Source organism: Dermacentor albipictus, chromosome 5, assembly GCF_038994185.2.
Source record: "Dermacentor albipictus isolate Rhodes 1998 colony chromosome 5, USDA_Dalb.pri_finalv2, whole genome shotgun sequence".
Taxonomy (NCBI): domain Eukaryota; kingdom Metazoa; phylum Arthropoda; class Arachnida; order Ixodida; family Ixodidae; genus Dermacentor; species Dermacentor albipictus.
In genome coordinates, this window is record NC_091825.1 from 31711221 (window position 1) to 31734391 (window position 23171).

The 23171-nt window shown below is 44.4% G+C and overlaps 1 protein-coding gene across 2 annotated transcripts; it reads right to left on the minus strand.

Moving 5' to 3' along the window:
- Positions 1-1945: 1945 nt before the first annotated feature.
- LOC139060416 (uncharacterized) lies at positions 1946-17912 on the minus strand. Of its 2 annotated transcripts, XM_070539537.1 has the most exons (3): positions 17884-17912; positions 16205-16440; positions 1947-3554 (listed from the first exon to the last, which is right to left on the minus strand). In XM_070539537.1, the coding sequence occupies exons 1-3, from the start codon at positions 17884-17886 to the stop codon at positions 3083-3085; spliced, it is 711 nt and encodes a 236-aa protein (XP_070395638.1). In that variant the 5' UTR covers positions 17887-17912; the 3' UTR covers positions 1947-3082. The 2 variants fall into 2 exon arrangements, 1 of the variants encoding a protein (XP_070395638.1); XR_011514795.1 differs by lacking the exons at positions 16205-16440; positions 17884-17912 and adding an exon at positions 7617-7726 and having other exon boundaries at positions 1946-3554.
- Between the last annotated feature and the right edge of the window lie 5259 nt (positions 17913-23171).

Sequence of the window (23171 nt, forward strand, 5' to 3'; positions counted from 1 at the left end):
GTCTGTCTTTGAGAACTGAAGCCAAAAGCTGTAATAAAAATCCTTCAATATAATGGACTTCGTGGCATTCATATCTGTTTCTCGTTGAAATACGCCACAATACGACCTAAACCTTCGAAATAGGCATAGCTTAAACAACATAATTACGTGTGGTTGAAAAAGTGCCACAATCACTAAATCAAAAGTTTTTTTTTTTTTAAATCGAGATTGTGAGCCGCGCCTACTGTGGTGCACGAATCAGTGAGCGCTCTCGTTGTCCCGATGATGAAGCGATTCCGCTACCTAGCATAACAGTTTGTTTGTGTAAATTTTACCTACATAACCTTGAATTTATTTGTAAATATTGATCCAAAAAACATCAGCTTTTGTCCCACCGAGGCCGCTGTGTCTATCTTTGCAGTTTCAAACAAACATTTTGGCACTTGTGTAATTCAACAGCCTTTGTCTGCCGTATATTCCCGAAACAACCTAAAATGCTCAGGATGATGTACTGTTGCTGCCAACGGAGTCCCGAACAGCCATAGTGTAGTTTTTTTTTTTCATTCTGCAAACAGGAAAAGAACTGGAACAATATTGGAGCGCGTTGCTCCTTAGCCCGAACCGAATTGAATTTTCTTCTCTCGGAGCTCTGGTTTCTAATGATGCCTCCTTTCTAATGTGGAAAAGCACGCTGAAGCACAGTTCTATCGCGGATACCTTTCAACTAGCCCACTTCTTCAATATGATACAGCTCGAAAACATAAACATAAACATAAATTCATTTCTCATGACGCTAGCCACAATAATAACAGATGAGAAATGCATTCAGTTAGGTGGTCAATCTTAGCGCAAAAAAATTACAGAATGAAATGCTGGACAACCCAGCCAGGCCTTGCATGACGTAAATTACTACAAAAAAGTCCATCTTCCTGAAAAAGGTAACAAAAGTTCAACACATTGCACTGTGACCGAACCGGAACACATCATATGTCTGGCAGTCAACTCCATTTGCAATTACTCTGCAGCAAAATAAATGGAAAAGTTATCAAGCCGTACTTGCTATCCAAATCATCTATCGACAAGCAAGTCAGCCAAAGCGCCGGGCAGAAATCATCCTCTTCCACGTAGCTTCCGAACCACGTGTCACTATCGTCGTGACCTAGTGCTCTGCACTATGGTCTAAACCTGATATTATTGGTAAGGATATACCTTTGAACGAAACAGCGCACAAGATGGCACAACGCGAGTGGCAATGCTCTGCATCTTTGCCAGTCCCCTTGTTCCGTCTTTTGCGCTATTTCCTTAAAAGGGAAATGGTTTCCCCAATCATAAATACTGCACGTGACAGCACTTGAGAGGAACCCATTAAAAAAAAGCATGGCAAGGAACACATCGTCTCCAACTAGCGCCGCACCTGTAATCTCGTGCTCACCAAATAAATGGAGTGAGAGGCGAAAACCTTACCCGCGTGCTTCAGATTCCCATATTGTACGCTATATATGTCCTTGTGAGTAGCCACAACAGATATGTAGCTTTGAATTGAACGGTGGGATGCGCTCCTTCAGCCAACGTATGGTAAAATAGTGCGTCGAGTGTGCACGATTAACTGCTTAGAAAACTGCATAAAAGTGAGACACTTGAGAATAATGTTTTACGCTCAATGAGGCAGATTTTTATCAAATATTGTATATCACTTTACATATCTCACTGGCGCGTGCGCTCAGGCTTCTTGATATAATTAGGTGCTCTGCAACTTCAGAATTTTTGTTCGTGCCCTTCATTCAGAACTTGCATGCATTTGGACTTCATATGAACAATGTTGAAGTTCTAATGCACGAAAATCACTGCATAAGTGTTGAAGGTCAAGCGTCCGGTTTAGCCTGCATTCTTAGGTTACAATCAAGCAGAAACAGACGCAACGATCTCACAAGGAACATCCTTTGAGGTAAACTCATGGGCAGCCTTTTTTCAGCAGTTCGACTTACCTTACTTCGCAGCTGATTATTCTCCCTGAGCACTTCAAGTGGGGCATAGCGAGCTGGTAAAAGGTTCTAGGGAAAGGAGCTGCTGGCTTGAAAAACTCGTCTCTTCGTTGAAGCGTTAACTCCGTGTAACGAAAAGCGCCATTCTGCGTATCGTAACGTTCGTTAAACCATTCTGACAGCACGCAGTTTACGATTCCACATTTACAATATATTTATTATCCTAATTTGCCGTAAGAAAGAAGCTACTATGTTGAAAGAAACTTGATTTGTTGGTGGGTTTTTCCTTCGTGTACTACTATTATTATCCTTCGGTTTTTCGCGGAAGGCCATTTCTATCCATAAACCCTGACCACCGTCCTGATGCAGTGCATTCCCTAAAAATTTTGCTCTCCAACTCCCACAAAGGCACTGACTAAACATGCGGGCCGTCGCCCACCCAAAGACAAACGTAAACTAAGTTTACTAGAACACCACGCTACCACTCTTGGCCAGAACGCCGCCGGCGGGCAGCACGCGTGCTCGTCCGAAAGCGAATGTTCCTTGATAAAGTTCATGTCGCTTCTTCACGGAGCCGTGCCCACGATAGTCCGTAGAACACGTCAGCTCGCACATCCGGCTCGCTGGAACACTGCGCTCGCCGATTCACCAGCGCCTAAGCTTCTTGCTCATGCTGTCGGGGTCATATACTGATCGTAGTACCTGCCTGCCGTTCCTGCCACCTCAACCACTCAACGTGATTGGCCGTGAAAGCGTCGTCCAACCAGGGATAGCATGGCGGCGGGTATGGCTCAGGTAGTCCTGTAACGTCCTGTAATTGCTGTTCAAGTAAAAGTACCGCGACCAATGCATCACTTATTTTCCCCCTCAGTCATTCTGTGAAATAACTGCGCACAATCACGGAGTATAGAACAAGCAGTACACGCTCGTAATTAGGATTTAGAGGAACTACGAGATAACTAGATTGAGGTATTGGAACTCTAGCACCGATGAGATGTCTACCTTATCAAAAGGTACATGACCTTTTCGAGCTCCACAATGAAGTTTGCACTCCATGAACTTTTCTGCATTTAAACACCACCACATCCACGTGTGCGTTCGAAATGTCTAGCCATGGCTATTTACCGACCAGAGAACTGAATTGTGATTAGTGCCCTACTCTCGTCGTCTTGAGCTGAGGTCGGCCGCTTGAAGGATTTCCGGCCCATCAGAACATCCTTGAGCATATTCTTGAGCATGTCATATCCCGATGATCCTTTGTTGAAGCCATGGTACGGTGACGCCATGGCAACATTCACTGCGTTTTTCTTCGCGCTGTCCCTGGCTCCCAGAATGCTTGGCGCGCTGGTTGCTGTGCCAAGAGGAGCGCTAGCCGGCAGGATCGACAGCGCAGCACTGGAACCTTGGACACTAAGTTTCGGTTGCCCCCTAGCGGCGTACATCTCGATCAACTCTCCTGGTCTCAAACGACAGCGGCCGTAAGTCTCGCTACACGTTCGGGCACTGCGCGATGCGTGCCCGATGAATGCGGCGTACTGGAATGGGAAGCTGGAAAGCCTGGACCTCGATGGGTCGGGAAGGTGGGGCCGTTGCCTGCAAGCCAATCGAAATGTATAATTAATGCTGACTGGTCTTGTAGAAATTGTAAGTACACTTACGAAAAATTGTCTTTCCTTAGTGTGTTATTGCCTTAGAAAATGTACGGACACTCCGAGCCCTTTTTCACCGTGGTCGTCACCGTCAGCGTCGGCACCTCCGTGGGTCTGTGCTTCTATTTACGTATGCGTGTGCTTGTCCATACCGTATTAGCAGGTTATATGGTTACATTATTCAACCACTAAAGTTGCTCCTACCTTTCCTTACGTTCTTTTTTATTTCTTTATTTTATTTCTTCATACTGTCAACCATTTGACAGGGTGATTACAGGAGGACGGTTTTCAACACAGCATACCCATAAAGAACTATAATAGGCAGCAGGGAGAAACCACTTGGCCGAAATGCAAACAAAACAAAAGGAAGAGAAGGCATGCGCTATGCATAGTACTAGTGTAAGCGTAGTATAGTTCGCATAATATAGGCATAAGCAACTTTCTAAGTTAGGATATAAATACAACAGTAAGCAGAAATACAAGAATGTGAAGCATGCCATTAGGAACATAATCATATACCAAGATAGGAAAAATAGATCCCTTATGCTTACAAGCTCATCAGTAAGTACAAACTAAACTCTTCTTTGCACTAGCTGTAGAAAGTCACCTATTCTATGTTCTTTTGCTATTAGCCGGTCGACACCATTTCATTCTGGCATGCACCTCGGAAAAAAGAATAATGTGTTGCTGCACGAACGTTCATGAAGTGTGAGATCATGAGCGTGACGTGTGTGTGTTGTTTACTTCGTTTCAACGTATCTATGATGTATATATTAAAGTAATTGTGCGCTAACGCACGTAAAAACTACAGTGAGGCAGTTTTCCTCTACTTTGGAGTGTAGGTAATCTTGAACCACATAACAATTCTATCGAGGAATCCAGCGCGCCGATAACCGTGAAAAAAAATCTGACCATTATAATATCTAAGGACGCCAAATAAACGGACACACAAGAGAAGAGAACGGGATAGGGCACCGCGTTGTGTCCGTTTATTTGGCAACTTTATATTTTATAATGAACAGCTACAAACTAGCCCAACAGGAAGTTCTTTTAAGATAAATCTGACCGTTTCTTGCTGGATAAACTTAAAAAAATGCAAGGCGAAAGCTGCGTGGCGTGCCTCTTGCTGCAGGCCGGTCGTTTTCGCGCTGTTTTCTACTTAACATCCTTGGCCGTCTATCTTACTTTCCTCCTCTACCTTTATTCAAATATGTTGCCTTAACAACTAGGTACTGCGGTGAAAGCGGCGCGAAAGAGGAGCCGCCTTGGTCACTGTTCATTCAGGCCGACCATCCACGGTGCAGCGTGATCCCGGGAGCGGCCGACACCGTGGCCGCTCCGGTGGAGTGCGCTAGCTTGTTCTTTTCTCGCACTACCTGCAAGTGAGCCCATCTTATTCGCCTGCTTTGGAAGCGGTAGTCGCGTCGCTACATTAGGATTCTAAACTTAGTGCATGGCTTATGTGCCTATAAATACAAATCTATTAGTATTTCGCTTGCCTCTTTGTGCATACCAATAGTTTTATTCGTTAAATATCATTTATTTATTTTAATAAATATAAATACGCTTATCTGAGTTTCTGTTTAATACATGTGGTGCTCAAACATTACAAAAGGGTTAGGCCAGATTGTTGCAAAACCCCAAAAATGCACTTCCACAAAGAAACTGCCAGTGGAAAATACGTTAGATATGTAAAGAGCTGAGTGCTGCATTGTGCTGCATTAGTTAGTTCTTAAATTTTGAGAATGACAGTATGGTATGAGCAGGGCACCTAGATGCTTGTGCTCAGTGTGTGGGGCAGAGAAGTGAAATGCGCGGACTTTCGGTATTTGCGTTTGGTGTGCAGGGCCGAAAAGCGCGCGAGCGCGCGTGGTTGGTGCGCCTTCCGCGACACAGCAGCTCAAGCGACGGAGCGGAACAGCTGACAGAACGACGCAAAATGGCGCCTCATACCGGCTCTCACTACCGCTGCTGTGTTGCGCAGCTCGGGCCACATTCCAGAACTAACGCCCCAGAACCTGGGCTTGGCGCCGCGTCCCCTGAACCTGAGCCTGGCTGCTGCTGTCCAGCTTTAACCACGCTACACGTCGGAGCTGCCCTCCCAAGCCCGGGCAAGGTCCTGACTATTGGTGCGTTGCAAGTCGACAACGTTACGATGACCACCACCGCCGGAGGCCAAGCCCGCCAAGCCATCGCCACGACACCCGAGCTCATAAGCCGAACTGTGAGGGCCTCAGTGTGACAGACGGTTAAATAAAACAAGCCTATGTTTATTGTTAAGCATCGTCCGTGTTAGTCACATGTGACTTCTTGTTTGTAAAAAAATTTAATTATAGGGTTTTACGTGCCAAAACCACTTTATGATTATGAAGCACGCCGTAGTGGAGGACTCCGGAAATTTTGACCACCTGAGGTTGTTTACCGTGCACCTAAATCTATGTACACGGGTGTTTTCGCATTTAGCCCCCATCGAAATGCGGCCGCCATGGCCGGGATTCGATCCCGCAACCTCGTGCTCAGCAGCCCAACAACATAGCCACTGAGCAACCACAGTGAGTTTGTTGTCTGTATAAAGGCCTGTTTGTGTCTCTGGGTGCTTCCTTCTTGCGTCTGACTGACCTGAACCGCATTCTAGCCCCACAGGCAGTCCACAAACAAATACCAAAACATTTCATTCACAGCGCGGACCTTTTATCTTAGTATTTTGAAAATTTTAGTTGTAAAACGTACAAGACAATTCATTGCTCAAATCTGAACGTGATGTAATTTTACTGACGCTGCCCTTTACGGACAGCGTATTCTGCATGTGCCAGGTCATTGCAGGTCTTACACGGCATGTGAGGGTGCCAGAAATTTTGGCGCATCCGCGCATGTGGCGTCTTCATTAGTCGGATCGGCGGTTAGATAAAGGACCCTCTGAGCAGTGCAAGTGCTACGTTGGACTTTGCTATCACAGTCGGTACGTTGTCCTTCTGCCGAAACTGTCACTTTCTCGGTAAATTGACATCATGCGGCGAATCGTTCGTCGTCATTGAGCTCATTTATTGCCCGTCGCAGTTAACGAAGACAGCTGATAGCAGCCTTAGTGCGGCGTTGCTTCAGCTGTTTCCGTTCAAAGAGAACTCTGAAAATGACGCCCCAGAACCGGGGCGTCAGCCAAGGGCTCGTCAAGCTCTTGCCTTTGCTTCATGTTGTCGACAAATTCGACTTCGCCCTGCTATCTGCTAGCCGCCTGGTTAGCTCAGATGGGAGAGCGGCTGCCCCGGAAAGGCGGTGGTCCCGGGTTCGAGTCCCGAACCAGGACGAATTTTTCTTCAACTATGAAGCTTTTCTATCGAGGAGCCCGTATGGGTTTCCTTTGTAGCAATTGCTACGAACGGGTGGATGTCTGTTTTTCCTTTTATTCAGAACTCTGAAAAGCATCGCAGTCTCTGCTTGCGGGCTAGCCCCGAAGGCGCATGAAGTTAGTAAACAGCGTGCCAAATACGTTTTATGTGGTAAATAGCTCGAAATCTCTAGTCCCTTCTCTTGATTATTGTTTGCTTTTGTTTATCACGTGCCGCTTTAAGTGCTGCAGTTCCGAAAGAAGACCGTCATTATAGTTGACTTATTTTTCGCACTATCCACGATTTTCTTCAGATCCCTTGCTGAAATACGGGCGACTTTGATTGTTGACGTTTGGTCAACAACTAAGAGGCGAGTCGCAGGAGAAGGCGCAAAACCTTGAAGATCAATAATAATTGACAGATCGGGAAAACCTGCTTCTACTAGACGCACAGTAACCATCGAAGAAAGATGACAATGAAAAGGAAATCACTCGCTACTTAATTCACAGAACAAGAGCGTAATATATAAGGGCTCCACACATACGCAAGCCAGGTCACTTGAAACGCTCATGAAATTGCACTAGATAAGGAGATAAGCCAGAAACTGTCTAATCTAGTAACGATTGAAAAAACTCGTATTCACCGCCACGCAGAAGTACAGACGTGTCAAAGATACACACCTCGCTTTTCATTTTATCTCCCGTGCCAGGTCATCCATACTCTTAGCGAGAATGCAAACGCCTCGCCTCACACGTCCAGGAATCACGATGCACGAGCAAATGTGCTGAAATGTAAGTTTGTGTTTTTATGGAAAGCTCGCGTTCTAAAACTTTCTCGTTTAGGTATGGGCCTGTATGGCCAATGTAAACTCTGCCGGTCGCAAAGCAGGATTTGATGCACCACGTCAACCGAGTAGGCGAGATACGGCCTAGCGTGCCTTTTCCCGCACGTGGAGGGCCTCGAACCTTTGGGAATGCGAGGGCACAGGCCAGCCACCTTGCGTAGCGCCTAGAAAAACTAAGGTACCTTGTATCAGTTTGCCAGGCTCTAGAGGGTTGAGCGCAGCATTATGCACGTAAGGCGCAACTATTGGTATTTTGAAGTTTATGGTTTATGTGTGAATGAACTCAAATACATACACCTAGTATACAGACATGGGTCCCAAAGTATTAATACTGAAAATGGGAGCCTCGAGTAGAAGCTGCATCAAAATTGCATAATTGTAGGGAGCATAGCAGTGGATGACATCATATTATATAATATACAAGAAAAGCAAATTTTATTAAAGAAGACTAAACAACCAATGCTCTAATGCGATTTAGTGTAAGCGAAATAATGGAAATCTAAAGAATTATACAATTTTTAAACGTAGAGGAGCAAACAAGAACTAACAAAGAAACAAAAATGTGACTCAGTGTCGACAGTGCAAAGAGGAAAAATAGTGGTGGTGGGGCTACGATGCTGAAATAATAGCGGTACCTACTTGAAAATAGAAATATTTATTACAGCAAATTATGAGAAATTAGCAGAAAATCTTTTAGGGACGCTTTCAAACACAGAAATGTAGGCATCCAGGGAAAACACGGGGAAGGCGGTAGATGGAAATTCAAGACGATGAGCAAAACGCGAACAAGGTGAAAGCAGGAGCCAATGTTTCGACAAGTGGACTTGGCTTCTTAGTATTATAGGTATCTTAAGTGGAATAAGAACCCGGTTGCAGACTGTAATGGTAGGGAATGTAGGTTGTGTCTTGACCGTAGTTACTGCGAATGAATGGCAGCAAAAAATTATAATTGCAAGCGCACCTAGTGAGATGGGATTCCTAAGAGAGCAACATTAAAGTTTAGAAAGGTTGGTTGGGAATCAAACAATCCCTAACACATTATTGCTAAGTTGCAGTTGAACAACTTTTATACACATAAAATTTAGTACTGCTCAAGTTGGCCCCGCGAACTAGAGCAGGGTGAACCGTATATACTGGTCTGAAGACAAATAACGTAGATATGTGCTACGACAAGCGATTAATCTGTAGTTAATGTACGAATGAATTAACGCGAAGTAGGGTGAAAAGAAAGCACAGGGAGAAAAGTAGTGGCGTGCCTTGATAAGCACACGTTACCAAAAGCGCATTTCCGCTTGACGTGGTTGATGCGCATGTGAATTTCCAGATGGCTGCCTAGAATAACATGCCCAAATTAAACGGAATCACTAATGGCAATAGAATGACTACGTACCATAAAGAATGGAGAAATACTTAGCGCCTTTTGGGGCGAATGGAAGTCTACAAATTTCACTTTAGATGGATTAATGATTAGATGGCTGTCATTGCACCACTTCATTAAGAGTCAAGAGACATTCAGTTTGATTACTAGAGAAGAGATGTACTTATCAGCTATAGATATAGTGTCATCAGTGTAGACAACGTAATGTAGAAATTTCTTCCTCAATCACTTGGGAACAGCGAAATCAACGGAACCAATGGCCCTGATCCATCCGCCAATGACCGCCTGCTACAATGAGGCCGAGCTGACCATAGATAGGGCACTTATCAGAAGGACGGTAACCAACATATTTGATGATATTGACGAGGCCTTCTGTGAGGCGACAACGGCTGAACTTCAACTCGTAAGCTGCGAGGTCGAAATGCTTCAGGAGAGCCTTCATTTTCGAGACGAAAAGATCCAAGTACTGATTTCTCACGATGACATATATGAAGAGTATAATATTCATGTAGACTGCAGTGATAAATTGGTTACGCTGAAGTCCAACATCATATTTGCCATTGCGATGAGACACAGTGTAAAGAGTGAATACGTGTCACAGTTTTCTGGAAGCGGAATGGATATCCTATTGCTGTTGTGCGTTGAAGCGTTGCAAAAAAATACAAGCGGTAAAAGATTGTGTGACCGAAGCTACAATCCACGACCGCATTGAAGAACGTAAAAGAAGTAACGCCATAGTGACCTAAATCTTCGATGAGACAGAAGTTCCAGCTGAAACAAAATCGTCGTGTCTAAAATCTGTAGTAACGTAGTTAGTGAGGCGGATGACAGAGCCGAAGACGGCTATCAACTGATGTCGCCATATTTGACTTCAGAGACGCGTCGAAAGCACAACGATGAACAAGACGTAACTCTTTCAGCCACAGGAGTTCCGGGAGAGGATTCGCACAGCTTGCAGGAGATGCGAACGGTTCATATAGCGACACGAGGCTCGACCACGTCTCTGATGAATAGTTCAGAAGTCCACATAGACCTCATTTTCACTGAAAAGTCACTGAGCTGTCCAGATAGGGGAACACATACACAGTGTATTGATGACATCGAAAGGGCGCGCATTAACGGAAGCGACAGGAATTCCAGTCAGTACAGGTGCCGACCACAGGAGATCCATCATCACTGTGCAGTCAACTTTAAAGGGGTCCAGGCCACTGCTCTGTCTCTCGCTCTCAGAACTAACTGCATAACTCCCGAAGAAAACCTACGTGGCACAAACTACCAACGTCAGGCACATAAGACTACTACTGGCGCATATATCAAGAAAAGCAAGCACGACGATGCATCAGAAACTGGGCATCATCTGCGCAAGATAAAAGCAGTGCCAAGACAGGAGAAGGTCTCCGTTTCGCCGAGCGCTTTGCCGACGCTGCACATCTCTTGACGAAGTTCACACTGTTGCGTCAAGGAAGATGAACCAACGGCTACAGAATACTAAGCGCAAGCTCCTGATGCTCAATTTCAGCAATGTTGTCTAACATCATTACAGGTGCATACCAGGATTGAAACTATGAAACAAAGTAGAACTGAGCACTCGCGTAGACAGCAAGGAAGGGGGGAATATCCTGGCAAATACCAATCACAAGGTGAAATTACACGAACGAGTTAACAACGCAACCCGTGCGAGGTTTCCTTCGCATCATCTAGCCTATTGAAATTTCACAATCGTTTTTATATTACGTAAGCGAACTGTTTCCTTGCCAAGGATACGAAAAGAACCCTTCATGTCGGAGAGGGTGTATGTAGGAACTTCTTTGTCGCTGACCAGCCATCACCATTGTCATCGTCGCCGTTGTTCCAATAAATCGACATGCTCATTCCTCAACCTCTCTTCCTCCGCGGTCCTTCGTGGGTGTGTACAAAATGAATGACTTAAGTCTATGACGTCAGACATATCATTATTATACACTGAAGAAAGAAAAGACCATTATTGGGCCCTGTAGTACTGGTTCGTTAAGCTTTTTGGAATGAGGTAACGTTTCACACGCGTGTGCAATAAGTTTCCTGTCAGACAAATATATTCTTAAAAAGAATAGAGCAGGGCCAGTTAATCCATCTGCTTACAGTTTACGAAATAAAGTCATCTGAATAGTAGTATCAAAAGCCTTAGTGAGGTGTACGAAAAAGTAACTGACGAATTCATTACTGTTAAAACAATTCCTAATAAAATTAGTTTGACCAAGTAGAGCTAGGTTAGTAAATATTCCAGACCGAAAACCAAACTAGCAGGATCCCATATTAGGAATTTTTTCCCAATATTTGCTTAATCTGATCAAAAATATTTTTCAGTTATTTTATTGGAGAGGAAATAATAGAGATTGGATGGTAAATTGATACGGCTTCTTTATCACCTTTCATAAAAGCTGGATTACCTTTGGCACGCCATAGCACATTGGCGGCAATGTACCATATTTAAAGATCAGGGACTCACAATTGGAATCAGCGACTACTTTTAGGTAAGGCACTAAGATACCAACTAATCCTGGACTTGTATTACGAAGAAAACGCGCAGTAGAAAGCACTTTTTGTGGCGTGACAGGATGAAAGTAAATTGAGTGGCTCAAGTGGTCTATTTTAGGTTTACAAGTTGTGTGCTCGCTGCTCTTAGGTAATGCGAAATGATTAGAAAAACCATTTGATGTCTGAGCAGGCTGACAAAAGTACAATTTTAGGGATAAACATACGCGGCGTAACGTTCAAAATGTCATTCATTCATAGTGGCTATGGTGTTGGGCTGCTGAGCTCGAGGTCGCGGGATGAAATTCCGGCTACGGCGGCCGCATTTCGATGGGGGCAAAATGCGAAAACACCCGTGTACTTAGATTTGTGTGCACGTTAAAGAACCCCAGGTGGTTCAAATTTCCGGAGTCCTCCACTACGGCGTGCCTCATAATCAGAAAGTGGTTTGGAACGTAAAACCACATAATTCTTCTTAATGTCATTCAGCAACTGCAATTGCTTTTTAGGGCTGCTTTTATTGTGCAATAAGTCTCATAGGCAAGCGGCTTCTCGGAGTAGGGTTAAAAATGTTGCAGAATGTTTTGAGCCGATTTAGCAGAGAACTGTTGAACAGGTGTCTTTAGTTTTGCTATAAAAGCTTTTTTTTCCCGGAAGCTCTATAGCACACCTTCTATCATAAAAGGATTTTTGGAGCGTTTAAACCCACTTTTACGTGGCATAGTTCTAGAGCAAGTACTGACTGCTTTAGTAAATGAATTGAAGAGGAGAGTAAGAGACTTTGGGTATCCGATAGAATGGAGATCTAACCAGTCAGTCGAGCTAATGGTAGAAATTAATGTATCTGTGTCAAATACTCTTGTGAAGTAATGGGTGACAATGTTGCTAAATGACATTTGAAGACTGCAAGAATCGGAAAGTGCTCAGTGAGGTCAGTGTTAAGAACGCCCCAAAATGAGAGCCTATAGGTTTGTTAAAGCCCGATCACTTAGTGAACGACAGCACTTACCAACGCATCTTGTAGGCGATGCGATCAGGGATTCGAGGCCGAAGCCACTGTAGCAGTCAGTGTAGGCTGCATAAATCTAGAATTAAGTTCCAGCAGGTTTACATGTACGATTTGTCGCAATCATTACACTTTTATTTTCGGACAGTTACTTGTTAAGTACGTTATCAAAAGCTTAAAGGAACGTTATAAGCGGGTGATATAAACAACGTCTATCGGCTGCCTGCTTTTCCTTGTGTTCTTCACTTTTTAAAGCAGGGTTTCAGAGAGAGAGAGAGAGAAAATGATAAAAGGAAGGTAGGGAGGTTAACCAGGACTGAGCCCGGTTGGCTACCCTACACTGGGGAAAGGGAAAGGGGGACGGAAAGATGAAAAGAAGAGAAAGTCCACTGGAGATATCAGTCGGTCACTCAGTCCGAATCACAGGCGCTCACTCAATCCGGTCGCTTTCAAATACCGCAGCAGCGCTTTTGTGGCCTTTTGTAGCTGCGATATGCGAGGCCAAGGTCCCAAGATCTTCTTCAAGGTGAACGGCTTCCCATCCAGCTGATTGAGAGCTGTGCAGAGGTCTTGCCTTTCGTTTTCATAAGATGGGCAGTAGCACAGTAGGTGTTCTATGGTTTCCTCGACACCGCAGGCATTGCACTCGGCGCTATCAGCCATTCCAATCAGAAATGCATAAGCATTTGTGAATGCGACTCCCAAACGTAAGCGGCACAGCACTGTTTCCTCATTTCGCGGAAGACCTGGTAACAGCCGCAGTTGCATAGAGGGATCGAGGGAATGCAAGCGATGGTGAGTGAATTCAGATGTGTGCCACTTCTCCAATGTCAAAGAGTGCGCTAGCTTGCCTAAGTGTTGGGCTGCGTCGGTCCGCGATAAAGGTATTGAAACAAGGGTTGCTCCTTCATGTGCTTTTCTAGCAGAAGGGTTTCAGAAATTGTGAAAACTAATGGTTGTGCCTTACGTGCATAATGTAGGGCACAAGCTTAAGAGCATGGCTATCAGGTACAAGGATTCTAAGTTTTTCTAGGTGCCGCGCAACTTGACTGGCCTGGGCCCACGCATTCCCAAAGCTCCGAGGCCCTCCCCGTGCGGCAAAAGGTATGCTAGGCCGTATGTCGCCAGCTTGGTTGGCGTGGTGCATTACACCCCGCTTAACGGCCGGCAGGGTTTATATCAGCCAAACAGGTCGATGCATAAACGCAAAGTTATAGAACGCGAGCTTTTGCGTAAAAACACAAACTTTTAGCACATTTGCTCGTGCACTGTGATTCCGGCACGTGTGAGAGGTTCGCATTCTCGCTAAGAGAACGGATGGCCTGGCAAGTGCGATAGTGGAAACCTCTTACATTAACCCATTAAAGACCAGCGTGACCATATGGTCACGTTAGTCTTCACAGCAGATTTCAATTAGTTAGGATTAACAAAGCGGCACCAAAATTGCCTTTGACGTGCCATTTGACAGATCAGAGTTCCCTTTATGGATACCAAGTGGCAGCAGCTGTCAGTCGTTTTGTGGGAGCCCCTCGCAAAGGCGGGAATAAGCCTTGCTCTGCGAGTAGCGTTGCCATGCATCGCTCCAAGGACTAAGTGTTTTTTTTTTCACAAATTTTTTAAGAAGCAGTCAGATATCCTTACCTCCGTATTGCCCTTTGAATATGTGACCTTCCATGAGCATTTGTGAAACATTAATGATTGATTTATGCATGAACGAACGCGTTATCTTACGCGTTGCCATATGGTCACGCTGGGCCTTTAGGCTACCGAATTTTTTTTTAAAACTGGATTCTCATATCTCGCTCGTCTGCTGCCTCGTAATCGCAGTGGTTATTTTTATTTTATCGTCTGAATAGGTTGATGTTGGAAAAAATAGCGAAGATGGTCGTAGAGGAAGATGACGTTGTGTCAGTGATTTATATCGAGCCGCCAGAGGCTAGCACCTATTCGGATTAAGACTCGGTCGAAGAAGACTCAGGTGGGCTGATTGACAATCTAAGCAGGTGGCAGCTATGAGCCGGCGCTGAAATGCGGAAAGCCTATCCGCTTCGGGTAAAAAGTATGGTGCCTAAATGCCAAGAACAGATACCTTGCAAACTTCAAAGTGTATCAAGGCAAGCAGGGGAGATCCCAGAACATCTGAAAAATATGAAAAGGACTTCGGAAGAGCAGCGGCGCCACTTCTTCAAATGGTGGAAGAACCCGCAGCAGAGACGCATGACCTTCCTTTCCTTTTCTATTTTGATAATTTATTCACAAGCATGAAGCTACTCAGGCATCTCAAGGCACAGGGCTACGAAGGCACGGGCACAGTGAAGAAGAAACGTGTTCCCAAAGAGTGCCCTATCGCTTGACCAGAATTCGTCAAGTGCCAACCTCGCGGGCACGAAGATCCCGTGCTGAGCGACAGTGGGATAATTGCTGTCCGCTGGATGGACGATTCTGTAGTAACTATCTGTATTCTATAGAAACTGTAGCACCATTCACGGCGTAGAGCCAATGTCATCTGCAGACAGGTACTCTCGTGTTGAGAAGAAGCGAATCAAGGTGGCCCGTCCAAACACTGTTGCTCAGTACAAGTTTTATAGGAGGTACGGACCAGATGGATGCAAATGTAGGCGCCTATAGGACAGCAATCCGTGGCAAAAAGTGTTGGTGGCAGATTTTCACTTGACTTTGTAATGTATCTATCAGCAACGCTTGGGCGCTAATTCGTAGCACAGGGTTCAACGTCACGCAGGTTAAATTCCGCGGGCGAATTGCACAAAGCTACCTGATGCAATGGGACAATAAGCCTAGAGGACCTGGTGAACGCAGAATCCCAAAGACTGGTGATGTCCTGAATGGTACGCGGTATGACCAAGCGGCCCACTTTGTTGCAACAATACCTAATGGCAAGAGGTGGAGGTGTGCATGAGATAATTGCAACAGGGCGGTGCACACACAATGCACAAAGTATGACGTCGGCATGTGTATTCCATGATTTAAACCATATCACACTAAATAAGTGCTCGACTATTCGCTATGTATGTTTTTGTGATGTTTCATGACTTGAAATAAATGTTTTTAACTTTGCGTATTTTGCTGTAGCGTAAGGGCCCAGTGTGACCATATGGTCACGGGCTATATTTCAAAAACTAATTAGGCGAGATTAATAAATTCTTGCATGTGAATTATGAGTATAAAGGTAAGCTAATATATTAGATTTATTGCAAGATAGCAAGAAAAAAAATAAACCGGTCCCTAATGGGTTAAAAAGGAAAGCGAGTTGTGTATCTGCGACACGTCTGTGGTTCTACGTTTTCAATCGTTACTAGATTAGCCAGTTTCTGGCAATCCCCTTATTTAGTACAGTTCCATGAGCGTTTCAAGTGACCTGATTTGCGTATGTGCTTAACCACTACATAATGTGGAGCTTTTCTGATAATGCAGTTAGTTGCGAGTAATTCTGTTTTCTCTGTCGTCTTCCTTCTGTGGTTATTGCGCGTTCATTTCGCACCAGTAGTTCATAGATTATGAGGTTCCTCACCCGAACAGTCCAACGAAGAATTGCTCGAGGTCACTTAGGGTCCGCTGGTGCTTCGCCGCTTCGAGCTGGCAGATGGCGCGTTTAAAGCAGTCACTGGGGTCGTTAGCCTCGAGAACCTCGAAGAGCTGTTCGATGTGCGCGTCGGCTTCGTCATGGCGAAGAGTCACCGTGCGCGGCTTCGTTGCTGGGGCCGACAGATCCCGTTTTTTGCGGAACAGGCTCGTCAGGAAGGCCAGCTGCAAACGTGATGGAACAAAAGTGTGTATTTATACTCAGCCTGCCGGCCACGAAGATCGAACACTGTCAATTGGGCATCCGTGTTCATATAACCGCAGCTGCTCGTCGTAGCCCGACTGTGAGAGCGCTGGGAGTGTCGATTGTTAGGTACAAGGCAGAACACCACATTGGCATACCGTATCCGTTTCAAGTGAACATGTAACTGCAGTGGCTAAAGGGTGGCTGCTGGGCATTTCAGTTTGTTGTCGACAGGTGCAACAAGCTTTATTGTGTCTCTACCTGCGTTATGCAAGCAAGAAATCACGAAAGAAAATTATGAAGATAATAGAAATGCCAGGGCCTTGTTTTCGAGGCCCTAGCTTCCTTCTTCAGCTCAAGAATATATATTCGCGTAAATATTTGGTACAGGTGGATATTTTTGCAGCATAAATATTTTGCTGACCACTCAGGACTAAGCAACGGAATGCAAAGATATACACCCCACCAGAACTGGAGAGAATGACGACCTTCATTGAGCGGGATGCTCATAGCTGATGGGAACTTAAGCTAGTCAGCTGTCGAGCGAATTAATAGTGGTATTGGGGGGGGGGGGGCGAAACATGGAAGAGAGGGGGGCTAAACTATCGCAGGCATAAGTAAAATATTATTATCCGATATGAAAACACACATACCATGTAGAAAGCGGGAAATAGGGAGGGAGCAGGCTAGTACTTACAACCAAAAAGGGCGCAAATCCTGCCTACTCTTTAAAAGAAAAGGGAATTGACAAAAAAAAAACCGAGGACACCTAAGCATTCCGAATAAGCTGTGAATGTGAAAGCATGCTAAACTCGAGAGTGAAAACGCGGCTCTGCACGCTAAGTGTTCCTTTTTAGAAAGCACTGGTCATAGCTAAGAAAACCGACTCGTGCAAACTGAGCAATACTCACGTAAGACCAACCTAGAGATTCAGGGTGTAGTGAAGACCGAGAATGAGTGCTTGAGTGACGTAATTTGCAAACTTGGCTCTACGATCAATGAACCAATCGCGGTATCGGACATTGAAACGTGCCATCGAGTACCTACTTGCAGTAGTGATCGGACGAATATATTCGTCCAGTTCAAGAGTTGCGCGAAGCGGAAAAGCGTTTTCCACAAAGCCAGAAAAATGCGTCTGACAAATACAGATCTTGGGTTGGAAGGCTCTTCTTCGGTATATGTGAATGAACGCCTTTGCCCTGCCCTGAAGAAGCTTCTCGCGATGGCCGTGGAAAGTAAACACGCGCATTACTGGAAATCGGTGTGGTCGTTTAACAGCAAAATTTTTGCAAGACGAACTGAAGACACGCCGGGTCTCCTCATAAGAAACGAGAGTGACGTCGAGAAAATAATGTCGGGGCAGGCACAGGTGTAAAGTGAGGGAGCAGCGAGAATTTGTGCACGCCGCAACTTTGGCTGCTCACCATCGTCAATGTGGCTTATCAAGAGCTGGCTCTCCCGCATCTCATTGCTAAGCAGGATGCATCGGCCACGGCTGTTTTTTTATTTTTATGCGCGCTCAGCGTGCAACAGGAGTGACGATATCATACATTTTTGGCGCAATTTACTTTTAAGTTTATAGTGATCATGATATCGCAAACATGGTACTACAGTAACTGTACTATGCTGACTTTACAACGTTATCCCAGCTTTTTTTGTTAACCGGCACAGCAAAAAAGTCAGGGGTGTTGCACTTTTTGTTGAAAGCTATGCGAGATATGAATTAGTACCAGGCTATACGATAGTAAAAGATGACTACGAAATACTCACTGTAAAGAGTAAAAACAGGGTAATATATCTCTGGTGTATCGCCCACCGAGCGGCAATGTTGTCACTTTTCTAGATTTTTTTGAACCATTCCTAGATTATGTAAGCATGAACAATTTGAAGCTTCGGTGTGGCGGCGATCTTAATATAGATGTACTAAAACAGAGTAACTCATCCTTCCAACTGAACACGTGCCTCCAGCCTGCAGGTTTTGTAAATACAATCACCACACCAACACGCATTACAAGTCATACATCTTCTTTACTTGACTTACTCATTGTTGATATTTCTACTACTGTATGCAACACAGACACATTGGTGTCTGACATAACCGACCACTGCCCTATATTTTTATCTACGCCGATGACTCTAAGAAAACAGCTGATGCCTGTCAACAATTCACTTATCAGCGCATAACACAAGCAGGTTTATAGCAGTTCAATAATGACGTAATGGATCACGATTGGTTACATGTTTTGAACAAAACAGATGCAAATGGGGCATATAACGAATTTATTAGAACTTTTACCCATATGTACGACACGAATTTTCCACTGAGGATAGCTAAATATTCCAAAAAAGTTAGAAAGCCTTGCGTTACTCATGAGCTTGCAAAAATGATCAAAACAAAAAATAATCTCTATAATTCCTTCTTGCTCACATGGTGTGAATTAGCATTACAAACATTCAAAAAATTTACAAACAGGCTAAATGCTGAACTAAGGAAGGCGAAAGCGGCGTACTATGAGGACTTATTTGCAAATGTTTCTGTACAACGCCCAGAGATTGCGTGGCAAACCATTAATCTTGTTCTAGGTCTCCGCAAGGACGATACGCCACTGACATCGATGAAGCTGGGCTCACGTGAGATAACAGGCACAGCGCTTTCCTATTACTTTAACCACCACTTCATAACTGTACAAAGCGATATTGCTGAAGGAAATGATAGGAGTGGCTTGTCACAGCGATGCTGTTCGTGAAAGCGCATTCTTTATGCCTACTGATGAATATGAAGTATACAGTGTGCATGGGGCTGAAAAACCGTAAAGCTTTATATGTAAATAATTTGCAGATTAAACCTACAAAACATGTTTTGCAATTTATTGTACTTCCGCTTGTGCACATTTAAAATTAATTTTAGAGACTGCAGTTTTTTCCAAACGCAATGAAACATGTGAAAGTTTCGGTTATTTCTAAAGGTGGTGATCGAAACAGTGCGTCTATCTATCGCCCGATATCGGTGCTCCCAATTTTTTCAAAAGGAATAGAAAAGCTTATTTTTGCTGGAATGACGGAATTTTTCAATAAATAGAGTGTGCTTACTGATTCACATTATGGATTTCAGGAAAAACAGATCCACAGAAATGGCTCTTCTTACGCTGAAAGAATGCGTTTTGCAGAGCTTTGAAAATAACTAGTACACAGTTGGCATTGTTATAGACTTTAGTAAAGCTTTTGACAGCCTCAATCACGAAATCCTTATTCGGAAGCTTTGTTTGTAGGGAATTCGTGGGAAACTGCTAGAATTACTCAAATCATATCTGAAACATCGACGTCAGTACGTTTCCATTAATAAACATAACTCGCCCCTCTTAAGTATAGTACGTGGTGTACCTCAAGGAAGTATTCTTGGGTCTCTTTTGTTTAACCTTTATATAAATGATATCGTAACCATAAACAATGAGGTTAAATTCCGTATGTACGCGGATGATTGCACATTGTGTGGCTCAGGACCTGATGCGAATGAACTTGTGCAAAAATGCAATAAAATTATGGCAAGTTTGTCCGATTGGACACAGACAAATAAGCTTAAAGTAAATCCAACGTAAACGAAAGTTCTAATATTTCGCGCGAAAATACACGACTTCACATTAATCATGCTATTTTTTTCAGAGCCATCGCATTCAACTGGTTAAAAGATTTAAAATTCTTGGAGTATATTTTTCTTCTTATTTACGTTAGGATGCCCATATCAAACATCTGTGCGACAAACTGCCTGCGGTTACCGGTGCTATGGCGCATTGCCGTCCATTTAGACCTACGGAAGCAAAACTTCAAATATACTATGGTCTCTTCTTATCGTATATAAGTTACTCTTACCTTGTCTGGGCTAGAACATCTAAATCTAACTTGCAAAAGCTGCTAATACTTCAAAAGGAAATCGTTCGGTAAATAGAGAACGTTAATCGGCTTTCACAAACAGACATTATATTTCTCAAATACAGACTAAACCACGTAGATAAATTATACGAACATAGATTACTAGACACGATTTACTTCTCATCCGAATATGTTAAGAATTATTTTACATCCCTAGCTCAGCTAGAACTCTGCACTCACACGAAACATACTATACGAAACCCCGAGGTGGGCAAGGTACCATGGTTTCGAGACAATTACAGCCTACATTCCTTAACACATAATATACCGACTGTACTAAACAAATTTAAGCACACAGCTACGCTAAATAAAAGTGGTTTGCGTGACTACTTTCTTTCTTTATAGTGACACTTTAGTATCTTGCATTCAAGTGTAAAATCTCATTTTTATGCATACGTACGATGTGTAATGTATGTTGTGTATAAAGACTTCAGTGTATATATCATGTGAGTGCTACAGCCATGTAAGGGACCCTGGGCCTCCGTCAAGCTGCTGCGGCAGCTTTTTGCCCAGGTGTCCCTCCAGTGCCTTTTGTTTCTGGCAAATAAAATTCATTCATGGATTGATTGATTGATTGATTGATTGATTGATTGATTGATTGATTGATTGATTGATTGATTGATTGATTGATTGATTGATTGATTGATGAACAATTGAACGTCGCTGAGCGGTCATTCGAGCTTTGCGTGGCGACTAATGTACCATGGCGACACGTACTGCCCGTTCCAGCAAATAGCAGCAGCCTGTGGGGCCAACGCCGCAGGCCACTGACGTCCTGCGCAACGAGAGACCGAGGAAGCAGCAGTGGCCACCAAGGCCGGCAGACGCTCGCAGCAGATAATTCCAGTGTTGGTGAACAAGAGATACGGTTGAACATCTTGAAGGGGCAGCGCAATAATACGATGACAGAAGGCAGGAAAACACACAGGACAGCGCTGAACTCACAACTAACTTTATTCGAAGGCATACACACAGTTAAGTACACAACCCATCGCCACGTGCTCTCCCGTCCATGGCGTCATTATCAGTGCGCAGGCAAAAAACACGAAACACCATTTAATCTAATGCTACGTTATGAAGCGGCTTAAAAATTCAAATTCATTGAATTGAATTGAAATTGAATTTTTAAGCCGCTTCATAACGTAGCATTAGATTAAATGGTGTTTCGTGTTTTTTGCCTGCGCACTGATAATGACGCCATGGACGGGAGAGCACGTGGCGATGGGTTGTGTACTTAACTGTGTGTATGCCTTCGAATAAAGTTAGTTGTGAGTTCAGCGCTGTTCCTGTGTGTTTTCCTGCCTTCTGTCATCGTCTTATTGCGCTGCCCCTTCAAGATGTTCAACCAGTACCAACTCGCCCAAATGTCGATCCTTGTACAAGAGATACGGATCGCGCGCCAGCTTCCGAGAGCGAGGCAGTGGCATCCGCACGCGCGCCTCCCTCGGCTGGCTCGCCGACAACAACTAGCATCGCCCCGCGGCATCGCGTCGCCGTATCCGCTCCACCGAGGCGCCCTGGTGACGTGGCGTCGCGGCGATACCCTCTCACCTCATGCAACACCGTTTTGTCCGATCTGCTCCACCAAGGCAAGCTCGTGACGTGGCGGCGCAGCCAATGGAAATTTATACGCCGTTTCGCCGCTACAGACGTCGACTTTTTCGCTCAATGGGCCACTTGAAGCTTTCACATTAAAATTTGAAGATATGGATAAGAAGTATTGAAGGAATAAAAAGTACAAGCTAGTAGGTCCCATGCATAGACTAAAGCGAAACAACGAATAACAAAATAGAAACATGGAAAGAGAAAATAGGAAACAGGGAGGCAGAACTAACTACAATGGAACACAAAAATAGAACGCTAAAATAGCAAGAAGTTTTGTTCCTCGCACCGAAAAATTGCAATACAAACGCAAAGCCAGGACAGTTCCTTGTAGGAAAACAAACAGGGCGGGTTGAGTATGGTCGTGTCGAGAAACACAGCCATCGAATAGAGGCAATAGTCAAACGTCGTACTCTGCAACCCAAGCACGCTATCGTGACCAGTGGAGACTTGCGCTGTCCAAGGAAAGTAGCAAACTTTAACATATGGTGCCTCAAGTGTTTGACACAAACCACAAGACACAGGTGAGAGACTGCCCGCACGTCATTAACAGTATAACCGTTTAGACACCCCGACAAAGCCAACCCTTAACTTCAGGAATAATGCCCTAGCACGACTAGCCTAGTCTCGATCTCGCACATGACGAGGAAACAATCTATTCGCAACATGATGCTATGAATTATGCTTGAGGAGGTATTGAAGAATTCACGGAGGAGCATCGTCAAGCCAACAAAACATTTTAGGGAAGTCGTATTCGTTGTGAGCATAAATGGAAGCGAGTCCCTCGGTCTCTACATTACAGGCGATACCCACGGGCGACGATATCCAATGTCCAACGAGATGTAATTCTGCTGGTAGACTCAATGATCTTACGTTCAGCAGGGTGATCAGCGTCACTTCTCTATCTCGGTTAACGGCAGCGCGAGAGTCAGCGAGAATGCCAACCTTCGATGTGCGTAACTCCGCTGTTACGTTCCATAGAGCAAAATCAATCGCTGAGCTACACTATTATTACGACAGAACTCATCTCTTGATGTCTGTCGAGCGTAATGCGAATAATATAAATCGAGCAACGTATCGACAAACCATTGTTTGAAGTCGCGTTTATTCGGTGATTTTATGCCTTCCTTGATTCCGTTATACGCCACATGCTCCGATATTTTCCCCTTTGTTGTGGCACTCG